This window comes from Callithrix jacchus, chromosome 8 (genome assembly GCF_049354715.1).
Source record: "Callithrix jacchus isolate 240 chromosome 8, calJac240_pri, whole genome shotgun sequence".
Classification (NCBI taxonomy): Eukaryota; Metazoa; Chordata; class Mammalia; order Primates; family Cebidae; genus Callithrix; species Callithrix jacchus.
This window is the reverse complement of record NC_133509.1, coordinates 87,210,379-87,231,074: the sequence shown is the minus strand read 5'-3', so window position 1 is coordinate 87,231,074 and position 20,696 is coordinate 87,210,379. Positions and strand designations below refer to the sequence as shown.

Sequence of the window (20,696 nt, the reverse complement as noted above, 5' to 3'; positions counted from 1 at the left end):
TATAATTCTTTGACTTATTAGGTAGATTGATAGTAGTTCTTTTGGCTTGATATTTGTTTTTCCTCTTACATCTTTTCTGAACCTAGTTTTGTATATAGCATAATAAAATGAAATTAATCAAAATATAAACGAAATACCCCCCTGCTTTTTTCGGGTGTATTTTTGCCTTGGATTTCCTGGGGTGTGAGTGGACAGAACACCTGGCTTTACTTAGGTATTTTTGGACCACTAAAATTTGAAGTACTCTATGTGAAAACAGAGTTTTAAAAATATTTTCGAATGATCATTTATTCCCTTTAAAAATACATCTTTTTGGCCAGTTGTGGTGGCTTACGCCTGTAATCCCAGCACTTGAGAGGCCGAGGCGGATGGATTGCCTGGGCTCAGGAGTTTGAGACCAGCCTGGCCAACACGCTGAAACCTTGTCTCTACTAAAATACAAAAAAAAGAGTTAGCTAGGTGTGGTGGCATGCGCCTGTAGTCCCAGTTACTGGGGAGGCTGAGGAAGGAGAATTGCTTGAACCTGGGAGGAGGAGGTTGCAGTGAACCAAGATCACGCCACTGTACTCCAGCCTGAGTGACAGAGCAGAACTTTGTCTTCCAAAAACAAACAAAAAAACAAAGTATATCTTTTTATTTTACTTCTAAAATTGTGGTAAAATATACATAACATAAAACTGACCAGTTGAACAATTTTTATGTATACAGTTCAGTGGCATTAAGTGTGTTCACATTGTTATACAACCATTACTACCATCTCTGTCTAGAACTTTTTATCTTCCCAACCTGAAACTGTAAACTGTTCCTGTTTCTAAGTCTTAATTTCTCCTTCCTCCCAGGCCTGGCAGCCACCATTCGGGTTTCTTTCTTTCCAAACTTAATTATTCTAGTGCTTCATATTAGAGGAATAATACAGTATTTGTCCTTTTATGGATGGTTTATTTCACTTAGCATAGTGTTTCTAGGCTGACACATGTTGTAGCATTTATCAATTTGATTTTTTTTAAGGCTGAATAGTATTCTATTGTATGCCTATACCATATTTTGTTTATACATTCACCTGCTGATGGACTTTTGGGTTATTTCTATTTTTGGGCTATTGTGAATAATGCTACTATGAACGTGGTTACACAAATATTTGTTTGAGTCCCTACTTTAGTTTTTTGGGCTATATACTTAGAAGTGGAATTGCTGGATCTTATGTTAATTCTGTTTGTGTTTTTTGAGGATCTGCCATACTGTCTTCAAAGGTGGCTGTACCATTTTACATTCCTGTTAGCAATGCATAAGAGTTCCAGTTTCTTTACATTCTTGACAATAATGTTATTTTCTATTGTTTTTGAATAATAGTCATCCTAATAGGTGCAAAGTGCTATTGTGGTTTTGGGTTTTTTTAATTTTATATATGTTAATATTGTTTAACAGACTTACCTAGCATGTTGAATTAAGGCCAATATCAAATACTATTTATGGGCATTTTACCATGAGAATGAGAAGCATGTTTTTTGTTATGTTAATCCTCGTACAGACACAACTTATTGAAAATTAAAGGATTAATTTGTGAAACACTTTGTTACTATTATTAAAGCATGAGCATATCATTAAAGTGATATTAACAATGCAAACATTTTGTATTCTAAGTTTTGCATTTATAATTTAGTAATAGAAAAAATTAGTTGTGGAAATTTACGTAAAAATGCTAAAATATGGTAGATGCTTAATAAAGGCATTTAATTATACTTGTTCATTAAATGGGCTTTTTATTAATATTAGAAAATATAAATACAGTGAAGAGATTTGCAAAGTCAAATCTCATCTTGAAATAGCAATTATTTCTGATTATTGTTGATGAAGTGTAGAACTAAAGGATGCCATTTGGAAAAGAAGACTGGAGGGAGCAGAAATCCTGAAAATACTGTTTCATCATATAATAGTTTATTGATTTTGTCAGTTGACAGACGAATGAGATGTATTTCACTGTGAATCCTAGAGAAAACAACCAATTTTAGCTTTTGAGAAATGTTAAAGATATATTTATTATTTGATTTGAGTGTATAGAAGTGCTGTAAAAGAATCAGGTGAAAGTTAGCAATTTGCACTAAAAAATTGAGTCAGGATCTAGTTATTTTAGCTTCTGCAGAGCTGGGAAGAACTGAAAGGCAAAATGCCTTTCATGCCAATACCTTGGGGTTTTTTTGTATGTTTTTGTTTGTTTGTTTTTGAGACAGGATCTCGCTTTGTTGCCCAGGCTGGAGTGCAGTGGCATGAACTTGGCTCACTGCAACCTCTGCCTCCTGGGCTCAAGGAATCTTCCCACCTCAGCCTCCTGAATATCTGGGACTACAGTGTGGACTACAGGCACACTTCACCATGCCCAGCTGATTTTGTGTACTTTTGGTAGAGACAAAGTTTCACCATGTTGCCCTGTGTGGTCTCGAGCTCCTGAGCTCAGATGATCCACCTGCCTTGGCATCCCAGAGTGCTGGGATTACAGGCGTAAGCCACTGCACCTGGCAGCAATACTTGTTTTTTTTCTTGAACTGGTGTTATGATGGACAAAAGCTTTTTCTTTAAAAGATCATAGGAAGGCCAGGCTTACAAGATGAGCTCTGCCCTTGAGCTTGTGGTTTAGCAGGGGAGACAAATGCTAATTAATCATTTCAGTACAAGTGTGATAGCCCCAAAATAGAGATGGACTGAAAGTATACACGCTGTGAGAACAGAGGGGAAGGGAGAGAAGAGAAAGGAGATTGAGAGAAGTCCCGCTTCAGGTGACAGTGAGGGCATGTACCAATTATTCCTCTTAGGACAAGCCTGGGCTCAGTTCTAATAGTTCCTCATAGGGCGGTGTGTTGGAACCAAAGATTGATTAAAGATCATTTCAAGAGCCTTGGAATACTTGCTTTAGGCTAAATCAGCTTTCACACCTAGCATTTATATTGCACATTACTATATTGTGCCATTTCACTATTATATACTTCAATATACATCTAAAAGAAAGGACATTATTTCATGACCACAGTGCCATAGTTACATCTAGAACAGTGAACAGTCTTTCTTAATCTAATAGACGTACAAGGTTAAACAGAGTAAACTCACTACTTCAGATGGTCTGCTGCTGTTTTGTTGATACCTTTTTGGGTTAAACAAGAAACAAAGACCAGGTTCGTTTTTGTCAACACTTTGATTTCCTTATTTAGCTCATTTATAAACTCAGTTCAGGTGATCCTCTGTGACCCAGTAGGAGATAAAAAAAAATAATAATAATAAAGGTCAAAGTTCTCTTCCTCATACTTGGCTCTTTAAAAACCATGTACCTCATTTTGTACTCTGATTCCAGAGAAAATTTGAATAAAGCAGATGGTCTGCCTATAGAGGATGGAATCCCTTTATAAGCTGAAAGGCCATTCATGTCTTCACTTTACAATTAATCAAGTCAAGGTTTTTTTTCTTTTTGAGGTGGAGTCTTGCTCTGTCACCCAGGCTGGAGTGCAGTGGTGTGATCTTGGCTCACTGCAACCTCCACTTCCTGGGTTCAAGCAGTTTCCTGCCTCAGCCTCCCAAGTAGCTGGGATTACAGGTGCCCACCACCATGCCCAGCTAATTTTTTTTTTTTTAATTTTATTTTTAGTAGAGACGGGGTTTCACCATCTTGGCCAGGCTAGTCTCGAACTTCTGACCTCATGATCCAGCCACCTCAGCCTCCCAAAGTGTGGGGTTTACAGGCGTGAGCCACCGAACCCAGCCACGACAAGGTTCTTTTACCTCCATTATTCATTGGCCAATATGAAAAAAATAACAATACCCAATATGCATTAGCCAATAAACTACTCTAGTGGTTAAGTCTTTTTGGAGATGAATTTAACAAAAAAATTTCAGTCTGTACCCTTTGACCTACTAATTCTATTAGGAATATCACCTACTAACAGAAATGGACACATGTTCAAAGATGACTGTAAACCAGTACTGAATATTGTAAAAATGTCAGTTTTGCTGAAATTAATCCATATATTTGGCATTATGTAAAAAAACTAGAAATCATCTAAGTGTTCAGCCATAGAAAATGAATATGCATTGACACAGTAAAGTAATGATCTGCGTGGGTCCTTCTTTTAGGCAGGCGTAATCTATTTCAGGAATATACCTGGCACTGGAATAGTGTCTACCATTTAGAGAGTTCTGATACATAATTGACTACTCCCAGCATTACTTTGAGGATAGATAGATAGTTCCTGTATTTCAGTAAGTGGCCAGTATGACTAAAAACTAGTACCAGTTTCTTCTGAAAAGAACTAGGGCTCCTGAAGATATGGTTGATTACAAGAACCTGGAATATCTTGCCATCACAGAAAACAAAAAATTCTACTAAGGACCACTGACTGGCGTAATATCAAAAGGACACAGGTTAATATCCAGTCAGCACTCAGTGGATCTCCTAGAGGCTAAATATGGGACAATTTGAACATCAAAAGGAATAATGCCTAAAAGACTATTTGTACATGTCCTGGCTGTAATATACATAATATATGTTCAGCAGTCTGTAGAATAATTTGTTCTTGAATTGTTATTTACCTTTTTTTTTAGTTGGAGTTTTGCTCTTGTTACCCAGGCTGGAGTGCAATGGCGCGATCTCGGCTCACCGCAACCTCTGCCTCCTGGGTTCAGGCAATTCTCCTGCCTCAGCCTCCTGAGTAGTTTGGATTACAGGCACGCGCCACCGTGCCCAGCTAATTTTTTGTATTTTTAGTAGAGACGGGGTTTCACCATGTTGACTAGGATGGTCTCAATCTCTTGACCTTGTGATCCACCCGCCTCGGCCTCCCAAAGTGCTGGGATTACAGGGGTGAGCCACCGTGCCCGGCCTTTGAATTGTTATTTACTTTTAAGAAACCGTATGAATACCACCTAACTCTGTTAAAAAAATCCAACTTCAATAATTTGTTTTATGAATTTTTCTAATAAAATAGAGAAAACATCTTAAGATATGTCGTAAGAAGATAGAATGAATGCCATCTAAAAACATATCTTTTATTTTTCAGGATGAAGTTCCTGTTGGAATTAAATCTGCAAGCTACAAGGTATGTATGTAAACCTATTGATGTGTCTAGTATCTTAATGAAAACTTGAAAAACCTGTTTCCCTTGTACCTACTATCATATTTATCGGCTTCCAATGGTGAAACCCCTTGAGAGGTATTTATACTGAATGGCTCTCTTTCTTTCTTTCTTTTTTTTTTAAAAATTTTTTTTTCTTTTTGTTTGTTTTTGTTTAACATTTTATTTTATTTTATTTTATTTTTTTGAGACAGAGTCTTGCTCTGTTGCCCAAGCTGGAGTGCAGTGGTGCGATCTCATCTCACTGCAACTTCCGCCTCCAGGTTCTAGCGATTCTCCTGTCTCAGTCTCCCGAGTAGCTGGGATTACAGACACTCACCACAATGGCTGGCTAATTTTTGTATTTTAGTAGAGGCGGGGTTTCACCATGGTGGCCAGGCTGGTATTGAACTCCTGACCTCAGGTGATCTGCCTGCCTTGGCCTCCCACAGTGCTGGGATTACAGGCATAAGCCACTGTGCCTGGCCTGTTTACAATTTTATTATACAAAATATCAAAGATAAATAAAAACAGAGGAAAAGAAATGTATCTGAAAGTCCATATTTTATTCAGATTCCTTTAATTTTTTTTTTTTGAGAGAGAGTCACTCTTTCACCCAGGCTGGAGTGCAATGGCATGGTCTCAACTCAGTGCAACCTCTGCCTCCTGGGTTCAAGTGATTCTCCTGCCTTAGCTTCCAGAGTAGCTGGAATTATAGGTACCCACCACCATGGCTGGCTAATTTTTGTATTTTTAGTAGAGATGGGGTTTCACCATGTTGGTCAGGCTGGTATTGAACTCCTGACCTCAGGTGATCTGCCTGCCTCGGCCTCCCAAAGTGCTGGGCTTATAGGCATGAACCACTGTGCCTGGCCTTTTTTTTTGGTAAGGGACAAGAGCTGGCCTTGTTGTCTAGGCTGAAGTGCAGTGGTGTGATCATAGCTCACTGTAACCTTGAACTCCGGGGCTAAAGTGTTTCTCTCCCTTCAGCTTTCTGAGTAGCTGAGACTATAGGCTCATGCTTCCATGCCTAGATAATTAAGAAAATTTTTTTTTTGTAGAGATGGGGTCTTGCCATCTGCGCAGGGTGTTCTCACACTCCTGACCTCAAGTGATTCTCCTGCCTTAGCCTCCCAAAATGCTGGGATGACATGCATGAGCCTCCACACTGGGCCAGATTTCTTTAATTTTTATCTAATATTCTTTTTCTGTTCTAGGATCCCACCCAATATCCCATGTTATATTTAGTAATTATGTCTTCTTAGGTTTCTCTTAGCTGTAACCATTTCCCAGTCTTTGTTTCTGATAAGGTGTTTTTGAGTAGTACTAGTCAGGTGTATTTTATAGACTGTTCCTCAGTAGAGATTTGTCTAATGTTTTTCTTACAACTAGACTGGGATTATGGGCTTCAAGGAGGAAAACCACACAGATTAAAGTGTCATTTTCATCACGTCACTGGCACCATGACTTATCCCTGGTAATGCTAACCTTGATCACCTGGCTGAGGTAGTTTTTGTCAAGTTTCTCCACTGTCGATTTACTGTTTTTACTTTTTCCATACTATATTCTTCGGAAGGAAGTCAGTGTGCACACTTGACACCTAAGGAGTATGGAGTTAGTTATTCTCCACCTCCCTGAGGACAGAGTATTTAAAGAAATTATTTGGAATTCTCCAGTATGGGAAATTTATGTCTTCTACCCCCATTTACTTACTTATTCAATCATTCATATCGTTATGGACTCAAGGGTATTTATTGTACACTTTGGATTATAATTTGGTACTACTTGTTTTAGTCACTCTGGATTGCTATAGCAGTATCATATGGTGGCTTAAACAGCAAACATTTATTTCTCACAGTTCTGGAGACTGGGAAGTCTAAGACCAAGGTACCAGCCAATTTGGTTCCTGTTTAGGGTACTCTTCCTGGTTTGCAGATCAGGTTGTTCCTTCCTTCCTTCCTTCCCCTTCCCCTTTCTTTTTCCTTTCCTTTCCTCTTTCCTTTCCCCTTTCCTTTCTACTTTCCTTTCTTCTCTCCTTTCTTCTCTCATCTCCCCTCTCCTGACTCCCCTCCCCTCTCCTCCTCTCCCCTCCCCTCTCCTCCCACCCTCTTCTCCCCCCCTCTTCTCTCCCTCTCCCCTCTCCCCTTTCTCCCTCCCCTCCCCTCCCCTCTTTTTGAAACTAGGTCTGACTCTGTCACCCAAGCTACAGTGCAGTGGCTTGATCTTGGCTCACTATAACTTCTGTCTCCTAGGTTCAACTGATCCTTCCACCTCAGCCTCTTGAGTAGCTGGAACTGCAAGCATGTGGCTAATTTTTTTCTACTTTTAGTAAAGATGGGGTTTCACCATTTGCCCAGGCTGGTCTTGAACTCCTGAGCTCAAGCCATCCTCCCACCTCAGCCTCCCAAAGTGTTGGAATTACAGGTGTGAGCCACTGTTCCTGGCCTGAGGTTGTATCTTCAATGGCTGAGAGAGCACACTGTAGCCTTTCCCTCTTCTGCTAAGGACACTAATACCATCATGGGGCTCCATCCTTATGATCTTATCTACACCTACACTTGTAAGGTCTCACCTCCTAAGACCATTTCATTAGGGGTTAGGGTTTTAACATACGAATTCTGGGAGGACACAAACATGCAGTCTATAAACTCAAATTGCTGCAGCTTTGGCCATTTGGAACTCTTTCAGTTGGCTCCTGTGTCCCTTTGATATACTCTCATTTTTCTTTTTCAGCACTTTTCTTTTTTTTTTTTGAAATGAAGTCTTGCTGTGTCACCTAGGCTTGAGTGCTGTGGTGCGATCTGGGTTCACTGCAACCTCTGCCTCATGGGTTCAAGTGATTCTTCTGCCTCAGCCTCCCGAATAGCTGGGATTGCAGGTGCCCGCCACCATGCCCAGCTAATTTTTGTATTTTTAGTAGAAATGGGGTTTCACCATGTTGGCCAGGCTGGTTTCAAACTCCTGACCTCAAGTGATCCGCCTGCCTCGGCCTTCCAAGTGCTGGAATTACAGGCATGAGCCACCACGCCTGGGCAGGATTTTCTTACTTTCTGGGACTATTTCTGTATTTTCTGCTGATAGTCTCTTTTAATCCATGCCCATCCCTCGCTCTTCTCCTTTTTGCCATTTATGTGTTATAGGCAGTCATTGTCCTGTAGAATTTCCCACAATATATGTTTAGCTGGTACTTTATGGTATCACTTAACACATTACCCTCTTTATTTTCTATATAGTCATCATTAGACTTATCAGATTCAGATTCATTTTTTGATATATATATTCTGATTTTCTAATATATATTCAATATATATGTATTGGAGTTGCTTTGTACTTACTATTTTGTTATACCAACATACAAGGTCTGCTTTTGCCTTTTTTCTTGATGTTAGGATTGATCACTAGGTTAATTATGCATTCTTTATAAAGCTCCCTAATAGCTTTTCACCAAAATGTTTTAGCAGCCTTGATGATTATTATCTGGTTGCATTATTTCATTAGAGGTTTAATAATGTCGATATTCGATCATTTTTCCTATGTTATTCTTTTTTTCGAGATGGAGTTTTTACTCTTGCTGTCCAGGCTGGAGTGCAGTGGCACGATCTCGGCTCACTGCAACCACCACCTTCGAGGTTTAGGCAATTCTCCTTCCTCAGCCTGCCGAGTAGCTGGGATTACAGGCACACACCACCATGCCCAGCTAATTTTTTTGTATTTTTAGTGGAGACAGGGTTTCACCATGTTGGCCAGGATGGTCTCAATCTCTTGATCTTGTGATCAGCCTGCCTCGACCTCCCAAAGTGCTGGGATTGAGCACTTTGGTGTGAGCCACTGTACCCAACCCCACTGTCTTCTGTAAAGACCTTTTCTTTGTCACTATTTAGATACCCTGAAATATAGCTTATACAGGACAGACAGGATAAATGCTTTATTCTTTTGTGTTTGCCTGTTTCCAGAATAATTAGGAGTTGTTGCCCTAGCACTCTACAAAGGTACCCAGTATGTTTTTTCTTTCTTAGAATTATTATGAACTTGGTAGTTTTGACATATTTAATGTATTCCAATCAATGATAGTCACTGAGTTACTATTCCTTCTGATGCTGAAGTTGTCCTTTTTTTTTGGACAAGGTCTCGCTCTGTCATCCAGGTTGGGGTAGAGTGGCTTTATCTCAGCTCACTGCTGCCTTGAGCTCCCAGGCTCAAGCATTCCTATCATAGTCCCTCTGAGTAGCTGGGACTACAGGGATGCACCACTATGCCCAGATAATTTTTTTTTTTTTTTAGATGGAGTTTCGTTCTTGTTGCCTAGGCTGGAATGCAATGGCACAATCTCTGCTCACTGCAACCTCTGCCTCCTGGATTTAAGCAATTCTCCTGCCTCAGCCTTCTGAGTGGCTGGTATTACAGGCGTGTGCCACCATGTCTAGCTAATTTTTGTATTTTTAGTAGAGATGGGGTGTCACCATGTTGGCCAGGCTGGTATTGAATTCCTGACCTCAGGTGATCCACCTGCCTTGGCCTCCCAAAGTGCTGGGATTACAGGCATGAGCCACTGTGCCCAGCTGAGTTGTCCAATTTTTGAGAACAGCTAGGAGCTTCTTCACATTACTGTCTGTGGCCTTTTGGCATGATCCCAGTAGCCTTTAGTAGATTTTTGCTTTCTATTATAAAAAGATGTTTTGTACTTTTTTGGCTCTGGTCTTGAAATTAATCATTTTTTTCTAGTGAGCCCTAGTTCTTTTAGTGTGAAATGGTGTTTACAAGTTATAATCTGAATCCTATGGATGCTAACTGTTACTGGGTTGTCATTGTTTTAAGGCCTTTTTGGTGGATACATTTATGCTTGTGATGACAGGGTTTCAGAATATACCCAGAATCTTACAATCTTCATTGCTACTGTTGTGTTTCAAGCCATCATCACTTTTTGTCTGGATTATTGCAATAGCCTTGTAAATTATCTTTCTGTTTCTACCCTTGCCTCTATAGTCTGTTCTTTTTTTTTTTCTTTCTTTCTTGAGACAAGGTCTCACTGTGTTGCCTAGGCTGGAGTGTAGTGGTGCCATCATAGCTCACTATATCCTTAGATTGCTGGGCTTAAGCAATCCTCCCACCTCAGCCTCCTCAGTAGCTGAACTATAGGCAAATGCTACCACATGCAACCAATGTTTCCTTTTTTTTATTTATGTAGAGACACAGGGGTCTCACTGTATTACCCAGGCTGGTCTTGAGCTTGTACGCTCAAGTGATCCTCCCACTTCAGACTCCCAGACTGCTGAGGTAGCAGGCATGAGCCCCTGCACCTGGCCTATAGTCTGTAATTTGCTGTTAGGACAGTAGCCAGAGTGATTTTTTAAAAACATGAGATTGTCTTCTCTGTTTAAAATCCTCCTTTGTGCCCATTTCGCCTGAGAAAAGGCCAAAGCCTCTATAAAGCAACAAGAAGTAAATAGAGTGACCATATGCCAAGGTTTGCCTGGAACAGAACTGGTTTATACCTGTTGTCCTGAGATCCTGTCTGATTTATCATTTTTTTCTGAGTTTCTTGGTTTTAAATAAAATATTATTAACAGTTTCATTAAAATAGGTAGGGATGGATTTGGTAGACAAATACTTTTTGTGTGTGTATGTAAATATGGGGTTTTATCATGTTGCCCAGGCTGGTCTTGAACTCCTGAGCTCAAGCTGTTCACCCACCTCTTCTCTCAAAGAGCTGGGATTACAGGCGTGAGCCATGGCACTCAGCCAATTACTTTGTATTTCCATCTTCCTCTGTTGTCTTCTCTCTTACTTGATATGTGTGCATACTAAATAGAGTACTGACTTTAGTACAAAGATAACCAACAAGAATGTATTCTTCTTCTGATTTTCAAGATGCAAAGAAACTAAATCTTTCTCTCAAGCACAGTATACTAGGTGCCTGCTGATAAAATAATGACACTCAGACACAAATGACTAGGGATAGCTGCCTCCTTCTAGCAGGGGGAAAAGTGTTGGACACTGCTGCCCCTTTTGGTCTCTTGGAATTAGTAGTGATTAGTGCCATGGTGTGTGTCATTCCCACAATATTCCCTAAGGCGCCAGTCTGCCTTTTGACTAGTTAGTGGGAAACCTGTGCAATTACATGGGAAATAAATAGAAGCTTATTAGATAGAGCAATTCTGCATAGAGAGAACAGTCTTGCTATAGTGGTTTTATCTTTTATTGATAAATCGATAATTATATAGTTATTTTATGGTTCGGTAATGCTTTTTTATTTTGCAATGAATCCTTTTGGCTGAAATAACTAAAAAAGGAAAAAAGGAAGTACATGCTTTATGAAAAGTAAAATACTGAATTTTCATTCCTCCTGATAGTTCATCATGATATGTAATGTGCACAGAAGATCAGTATTAACTGTTCCTGAGGGCCATAAAAATATCACTGGCCACATGAAGATCAAAACACAGAAATCTGCTGATAAAGCTTCAGTGTCTACTTTGCAATAAATTTGCGAAAAATGTCAGCTTTTAAAGCTTTAGCAGGGATGGGCATGGTAGTTCACGTTTATAATGCCAGCACTTTGGGAGGCTGAGGTGGAAGGTTCACTTGAGACCAGGAGTTTGAGACCAGCCTGGGCAACATGGTGAAACCTGTCTCTACAAAAAATACATTTGTGGTGGCACATGCCTGTTCTCAAAATAGCAAAATCCTATCTCTGCAAAAATTAGCCAGCCATAATGCTGTGTGTCTATAGTTCCAGCTGCCCAAGTGGCTGAGGTGGGAGGATCCCTTGAGTCTGGGATGTTGAGGCTACAGTGAGCTGTGATCTCACCACTGTACTCCAGTCTGGGTGACAGTGAGACCCTGTCATAAAAAAAGAGGGGGTTAGCAAATTGCAATTATTACTACTTATTTTAAGAAGACTGTGTCTAAACATAAATTTAACATGTGCAGCTTCAGAGAGTACATTTGCATATCATTCTGTGATATATGACTATTTTAAATTAATTTTTCCCATTATTTTATTATGAAAATTTCAATGTATAGCAGAGTTAAAGGAATTTTCCCATGAACTCTTTTTTTTTGCTCTGTTGCTCAGGCTGGAGTGTAGTGGCACAGTCTCAGCTCACTGCAACCTCCACCTCCCAGGTTCAAGCGATTCTCCTGCCTCAGCCTCCTGAGTAGTGGGACTACAGGCACATGCCACCACGCGTGGCTAATTTTTTTGTCTTTTCAGTAGAGTTGGTGTTTCACCACGTTAGCCAGGATAGTCTCAATCTTCTGACCTTGTGATCCACCCACCTTGGCCTCCTAAAGTGCGGGGATTACAGGCATGAGCCACTGCGCCTGGCTCCTCATGAACACTCTTATACCCATAACCTAGATTCCAGCATTTTAATAAACTCCCTTTACCACATATCTGTCCATCCTTGTAGCCATTCATTAGAACATCTTATTTTTAGATGCATTTCAAAGTAAATCGCAGGCATCAATATGCCTCCTCCTCAATAAATATCATTAACTAGATGGATCTACTTAAGTAGAGGTATATCATTAACTAGAATCCAATATTTGTTTATATGTACTCTTAATAAAAGTATTACACTACAATGAAATGTGCAAATCTTAAGTGTGCGTTTGCTGAATGTTGATAAATGTGCATACCTGTGTAACCTAGGCTTTTATTAAGATACAGATATTAAAAATAATAAGAACATATTGGAAAAAGTATGTTCTTCAGAAAAATGCTAGTGACATAGTATTGAGACAGATGAAACTAAGAAGCTGCTAAGAATGGTTATTTGTTAAGCTCTTAAATATTCAGGTAGTTGCAATAGTAAGATTAAAACAAATTTTTTTTTTTTTTTTTTTTTTTTTGAGACGGATTTTCGCTCTTGTTACCCAGGCTGGAGTGCAATGGCGCAATCTCGGCTCACCGCAACCTCCGCCTCCTGGGTTCAGGCAATTCTCCTGCCTCAGCCTCCCGAGTAGCTGGGATTACAGGCACGCACCACCGTGCCCAGCTAATTTTTTGTATTTTTAGTAGAGACAGGGTTTCACCATCTTGACCAGGATGGTCCCGATCTGCTGACCTCGTGATCCACCCGCCTCGGCCTCCCAAAGTGCTGGGATTACAGGCTTGAGCCACCGCGCCCGGCCAACAAATTTTTTTTAATATACTTAGGTATATGTTATTTTTTAAACAAATTTTGTTCATTTTTGGTAAGTATTTTTAACTTGTTTTTTGATACAATTTCCAGCTCACAGAAAAGTGGCAACATTAATATAAAGACATTTTGTACACTCTTTCTGCAGATTCACTCAATTTTTATATTTTGCTACATTTATTATCTTGCCACATTTTCATTTTTATATGTTTGTATATATATGTTTTTATATATTTTTGTTTTTAATTTTTTTATTTTTATATGTATATATATGCGCACATACATATATACACACATGTGTATACACACATATCTAAATATACACACATGTACACACATTTTTATGTATACATATATGTACATACATACACATACCTAAATACACACACACACACACACACACACACATATATATTTTAATATATATTTTTAATTCTTGTTGTGTTGCCTAGGCTGGTCTTGAACTCTTGGGCTCAAGCAATCCTGCCAACTCAGGTTCCTAAAGTGTTGGGATTACAGGTGTGAGCCACTGTGCCTGGCCACATTTGTTTTTATCATGTTTATTATGTGTATATATAGACACACAAAAAGCCTGACAAAACAAATGGACCTTTGTGTGTGTGTGTGTGTGTGTGTGTGTATTATGTATATATATAAAATACCCATTTTTGCATATATATATACACACATATTTTTGCATATATACACATTTTTGTATATATACATAAACAGTGTATATATACACATACTATATAATATCTATTATATATTATATACACAAAAAATATATTTTATATGCACTATATACTATATAATATGTAACATATAGATAATTTTTAGAGCCACTTGACTATAGGTTGAGCATATCATATCCCTTCATCCTTTAATACTTAATTATATATGAAATAATTTTATTTTTAAAAATAGTTTTTGAAGCAAACTGTCTTATATGTTGTCTTACATGTTTATACCAATATAATGAAACTAAGTTATCACTCAATAAATATTTCAAACAACTGTATCATTTTAGTTATTTTAGTGTTCAATTATTTTAGTGTCCTTGTCTGGAAAGTGGTTTGTATAGTTGTCCTAACAATAAGGCCAAAGTAGGCACTCAATAAATAATTTTTGAGTGATTGAATTGGTGGCCTCCCAATGTTGTCTTTCACCTGTATGATGAACTGGTGTGTTATGAAATCCATAAATCACACTTGCTTTCCTTATGCTATGTACAGGCCTAGTAGAATATATATGTAAAGTGACTTAGACATTGAAAGGAAATATGATTGTTAAAGAATATATTTTAAAAACCTAAAACTGTTAGAATATTTTCTATATGACTTGGTAGGTTCCAGGGCGTTTTTAGCATCATGGCATGGGATGGACTTTAGACACACATGATTTGGTCCAACTGCTTATTTTATGGAAGAGAAAACTGATGCCCACGCTTAAATCCTTAAAAAAGTAGGACAGTGCCTGTTGACCACTCGGCTCATGACTTCATTATAACCTTGAAGATTTGATTAGTGAGTAGTTTAGTAATGAGTTATCAGAACTATGTTATTTATTTTGTGAACATAATAGTAAATTGTATTCCCAAAAAAACAAGAGGCAAAGCGTTTAATTTCTTAGTTTCAGGAGGAACATGAGAACTTATTTATTTTTTAAAGTTTTCAAGACAAGGTGATGGTGTTAGGTGTATAAAGAGCCTCACAGACTGAGCATGGTGGCTCATGCCTGTAATCCCAGCACTTTTCAAGGCCCAGGTGGGTGGATCGCATGAGGTCAGGAGTTCAAGACCAGCCTGGCCAACATGGCGAAACCCCATGTTTACTGAAAACACAAAAATTAGCTGGGCATGGTGGTGCATGCCTGTAGACCCAGCTACTCAGGAGGCTGAGGCAGGAGAATCACTTGAGCCCAGGGGGCAGAGATTGGAGTGAGCTGAGATCACACAACTGTACTCCAGCCTGGGTGCCAGAGCAAGACTGATCTCAAAAAAAAAAAAAAAAAAGAGGTTCAGATGACTTTTAAGATTTAAAAATGCAGTAAGTTATATTCTATTTATTTATTCCCTTTTTCATTTTAGTATTCTGAAGAAGCCAATAATCTCATTGAAGAATGTGAACAAGCTGAACGACTTGGAGCAGTGGATGAATCTCTGAGGTTTGAATATATTTTTCAGCAGTATTTCATGTTTCTTTATGTCACATATTAACTTAAAAATAATAATGTTATTTATCTTCTTTGTTTGAAGTGAGGAAACACAGAAGGCTGTTCTTCAGTGGACCAAGCATGATGATTCTTCAGATAACTTCTGTGAAGCTGATGGTATAATATTTTTTATGCATTATGTTTAAAATTATACCTAAGAAAATATATATTTTTTAATTATTTAAATCTGGGCATGATGGCATGTGCCTGTAGTCCCAGCTTTTCTGGAGGCTGAGACATGAGAATCACTTGAGCCCAGGTGTTTGAATCCACACTGGGCAACATAGCAAGACCACATCTCAGAAAAAAGTTATTAAAGAAAAAAACTCAGTTTCTAACAGTTTGATGATTCTTCAAAAACCTAAACATAGAATTAGCATATGACAACAGTTCCTTTCCTAGGTATGTACTAAAAAAAATTAAAGACAGGGACTCAAACAGATAGCAAAGCAATGTTCATTGTAGCCAAAAAGTCATTAACAACCCAATTATCCAGCACTGTTTCAATGGATAAACAAAATGTGGTATATAATATACACAATGTAATACTATTCAGCCAGAAAAAAGGAATGACGTTCTGATACATGCTACAACATGGATGGACCTTGACAATATGCTAAGTGAAATAGGTCAGGCACCAAAGGACAATTATTAAATGATTCCACTTTTATGAAATGTCAAGAATAGGCAAATTCATAGAGACAGAAAGTAGACTAAAGATTATCAGAGGTTGTGGTGGGTAGGCATTATTGCTGAATGGTTAGAGTTTCTGTTTAAGGTTCTGGAAAAGTTTTGGCAGCAGATAGTGGTGATGGATGCACAGCATTGTAAATATAATGAATCCCACTGAATTGTATACTTAAATGTGGTTAAACTGTAAATATTATTACACCTATTACAGTTCCTCAATCAAGGAAGTGAGTCACTGATTCCCACTTGGTGCAGCACACTATAGTCTCAAAAGGATACTTTTTAATGAAAGCTAAAATATTACCATTCTTTTTCTAACACTGGAGGACTAAAAAACTTATAGCTGCATATTATAAATTTTCTTTTATCTCACAACAATATTTAAGGTTAAAAAAAAAACCTTGTAGAAAAGATAGCAAAAAAAGGGTGTTGAGAGAACATCGCATCGCCTTCCTGTACTAGTTCAAATCTTGATACAGGTCTACATCCCTTACCCAACATGCCTGGGACCATATGGGTCTTGGATGGAATGGAGAACTTTCCAGATTTTACAAAGGTAATATAGTACATGAAAAATATATTGAATATTACTCCAGCTTGACGTGGGGCAGCAAGCTGTATTCAAACACATAAATATTTCTACAGTGAAACATATGAATACTCACACTAAATGAGCCTGTGCTAAACTCAGGGGGAGAAATGTTCAGTTTTCAGAGTTTTCAGATTTTAGAATTGAAATAAGAAATTATAACTAAGTATATACCAAAACATGGCTACTGTCTCCATTAAAGAAAGCAGTTTTCCCCAGAAAGAAGCCATGACATTAAAACACTTTATCTTTTATGGAGACTGTGGACTTCATCTTTTGCTTATAATTAAAAGAATTTATATCACTGTATCCACTAATATGTTGTTGCTGCTGTTGTTCTAACACAAGATCTCACTCTGTCCTAGGCTTACAATACAGTGGTGCAATCATGGCTCACTCCAGCCTCGACCTACTAGGCTCAAGTAATCCTCCCACCTCCTGAATAGCTGGGACTACTGGCCTGGCCAATTTTTGTATTGTTTGTAGAGACAGAGTTTTCCTATGTTGCCCAGGCTGGACCCAGCAATCTTCCCTCCTTGGCCTCCCAAAGTGCTGGGACTATAGGCGTGAGTCACCAAGGCAAGCCTATTTTCACTAATTTTTGAACATTAGTCCACTAGAAAAGAGCCACAGAAGAATACCAAAACAGATTTTTTTAGCCACTAAAGAGGCTAACAATTCAACTTAGAAAAGGAAAATACTAGAAAAAGGAAGAACTGGAAAATCCTTAAGTCTTGATCAGAGGTTTTTTTTTTTGTTTTTTTGTTCTTTTGAGATGGAGTCTCACTCTGTTGCTCAGGCTCCAGTGCAGTGGCGCAATCTTGGCTCACTGCAACCTCCACCTCCTAGGTTCTAGCAATTCTCCTGCCTCAGTCTCCTGAGTAGCTAGGACTACAGGCATGAGCTACTGTGCCATGATCAGAGTTTTAATGAATTCCAGGGCTCCGAGATTTTAACAGCACCAGCGTTCTAGCTTAACTTTAGACAGCGCAAACTCGGCTAATGGTTCAATATTCTCTTCTCCAAAAGTAACATGGACCATCTTTAAGGAAAATACCTAACAATCCAACAGCAATATAACTGAAGCAGGTTTTTGTAATCCCTACATTTTAGCTACTTATGCAAAATGTATATACAAAATTATATCAACTACTACCTCCATAGAACTGCAAAACTTAAGAGGTAAATTTTTTCTAGAAACTGAGTTCTTTTAAACAGTGGTAAAATAGGTGTAATGATATTTACAGTTTAACCACATTTAAGTATACAATTCAGTGGGATTCATTATATTTACAATGCTGTGCATCCATCACCACTATCTGCTGCCAAAACATTTTTTTTTTTTTTTTGACTCACTTCTTATATGTAGGTAATGTTTGGTGAAATCACTTGCCCATTTGTATTAGTTTCTTCCGTTAAAAAAAGATGAATATTTTAAAGAAAGCTTGAGCAGGAATAAATAATAGATGTAAATGGAACATGAAATATAGAAGGTATTTTCAAAATCCTAATTGGAAATTTGAGCTTTTGTCAAAAACAGGTTCTAGTCAGTGATAGAAACCAACACATCATATAGGTTTTTGCAGGACATATGTTTTCTGCTTCTAGGGCTGGATATCAGTATCTTTCTGTAAGGGACAAATGGGCTCTGAAATGCCTTTCCTTAGATTCTACAAAATGTGTTTAACTAGTTTTCTATGAAAAAATTCAGGTTTCATTCAGCGATAGGAACCAGCGCATCATAAAAATTCTTGGCACAAATATAATTATAGTAATATTTAATATAATTATAATATTTAAAATATATTTGTATAATTAAACTATAATTGTATAATTGTACTATTTATAGTATAATTATAATTAATATAGTAATATTCACTTTTTATAAGCTTGAAGTATTTATAGTAAGTAAAATTATGAGGCAACAAATGTTTATCTCTAGGTAGAATATTTAAACATTTAATCATTTCTTGGTGGTTAGTTTTCTCTCTTAAAGTACTGAATACTGGCCATTATTTACATATTTTAAACATCAGAGTTTAAGAAATTAACTTATTATAATTTACTATACGTGGCAATTGCCTTTAGTATTAATTGAAATGAACAGTTACCCATTTCTGAACTAGAAGATTCCATCTTAATTTGATTTTTAAGTCCTATATTTTGTTTTTCTAGTTATTTTAATTGCCACTTCTGCATTGAACTCTGCTATTTTAAGATGCTGTCATTGTACTGCTTCTAGAAGCAATGTTCCCCCTAATTTATGCTTCTAATGTACTGTGAATTGGAGTAAAAATAACAAAGCTTAGGGGTTTTCTTTGTATTTTTTTTTAATAATAAAAATAGGTTTAGTTCAGAGCTTGATGGACTCTCCAGTAAGCACTTTTGTGCTCATACTTTTGTCATTGACTTTGGTTGCATCAAGACTGTTTTTGTCCACTTTTCATTCTTCGTTGGCTCATACTGTTAAGCTTTATATATGAATAAAGTATTATTATAGTACCAAATAATTTCACAAAGACACTGGAGGACTATGGTCCATCTTTTTTTTGGGACAGGGTCTCACTCTTGCCCAGGCTGGAGTGCCGTGTGGTGCAATCACGGCTCACTGCAGCTTGGACCTCCTGGACTCAAGCAACTCTCCCACCTCAGCCTGCTGAGTAGCTGGGACCACAGGCACATGTCATGAAGCCTGGCTAATTTTTGTATTTTTTATTGATGCTTGGTGTTTCACCATGTTACCCAGGCTGATCTTGAACTCCTGGGCTCTACCCTCATGCCTCCCAAAGTAATCTACGTTCAAGCCTCCCAAAGTACTGGGATTACAGGCATGAGCCATTGGGCCGGGCCTGGGGCCATGTTTTTTGTTTTGAAGTTATAACACATTATAAATGATAGATAAGTGACAGGGTCTGGATTCTAACCTGGGTGTTCTGTCTCCAAAGCCCATGGTCTAACTCTTCTGTGATGTTGGGTGTTTAGGTTGTGTCCAATTTTCTCTTTTATAAATAATGCTGACACAGAATCATTCTGCACTGTAACTTTTGCTTTATGCCAGGTTGGTAGCAGATCCTGCTGGTAGTCATCTAAGAAGAAAGTATTTGGTAACAAGCAGTGTATGATACTAATACTCCTTAATTTACTGTAGTTATTGATGAACTGCTGTAGTTAATGTGGAGGGAAATGTGTATTGTATTCTTTGTCTGGATAGCTTGTGAGAATTGAATTACTATGTTTCTTTGATTCTAAAATTTACGTATTTCTATTTTTGCAATTCCTAAAATCATCATAATGTTTTTGTAGCCAGTGTGTACAAGTAATGTGGCTGTGTGTGTTTCTCTCTCTTTTCCTTCTTTCCTTTTCTTTTTTTTTTAGACAGAGTCTTGCTCTGTTGCCCAAGCTGGAGCACAGTGGCATGATCTCAGCTCACTGCAGCCTCCACCTCCTGGGTTCAAGAGATTCTCCTGTTGCAGCCTCCCAAATAGCTGGGACTATAGGCATGCACCACCACATCTGGCTAATTTTTGTATTTTTAGTAGAGACAGTGTTTCACCATGTTGGCCAGGCTGCCTTCCAACTCCTGACCTCAAGTGATATGTGGCCCTTTGCCTCCCAAAGTGCTGGGATTGCAGGCATGAGCCACTGCACCTGGCCTCCTTCCTTTCTTTCTCCTGAAAAGTTGTTTTAAAATCCCTGACACATTGTTATATTTGTGGTGCCTTAGAATCAATGGAATACAGTCTTGTATATTAGCTTTTTAAGGTAACTGAGGTTAAGAAAGATTTAATAAGACATTTTATTTTACAGACATTCAGTCCCCTGATGCTGAATATGTAGATTTGCTTCTTAATCCTGAGCGCTACACCGGTTACAAGGGACCAGATGCTTGGAAAATATGGAATGTCATCTATGAAGAAAACTGTTTTAAGTATGTGTTATTTTCATTTAGAAAAATTCCTGTAAGAT

The 20,696-nt window shown here is 38.1% G+C and overlaps 1 protein-coding gene across 1 annotated transcript in view; it reads left to right on the top strand.

Moving 5' to 3' along the window:
* ERO1A (endoplasmic reticulum oxidoreductase 1 alpha) overlaps nucleotides 1-20,696 on the top strand; it is a 60,242-nt gene that overhangs the window by 13,845 nt on the left and 25,701 nt on the right. Inside the window, exons 4-7 of the mRNA XM_002753909.6 lie at nucleotides 5,040-5,078; nucleotides 15,327-15,403; nucleotides 15,495-15,568; nucleotides 20,538-20,658. Of these exons, the coding sequence (XP_002753955.1) occupies nucleotides 5,040-5,078; nucleotides 15,327-15,403; nucleotides 15,495-15,568; nucleotides 20,538-20,658 (311 nt within the window). The remainder of the gene's footprint in view (nucleotides 1-5,039; nucleotides 5,079-15,326; nucleotides 15,404-15,494; nucleotides 15,569-20,537; nucleotides 20,659-20,696) is intronic.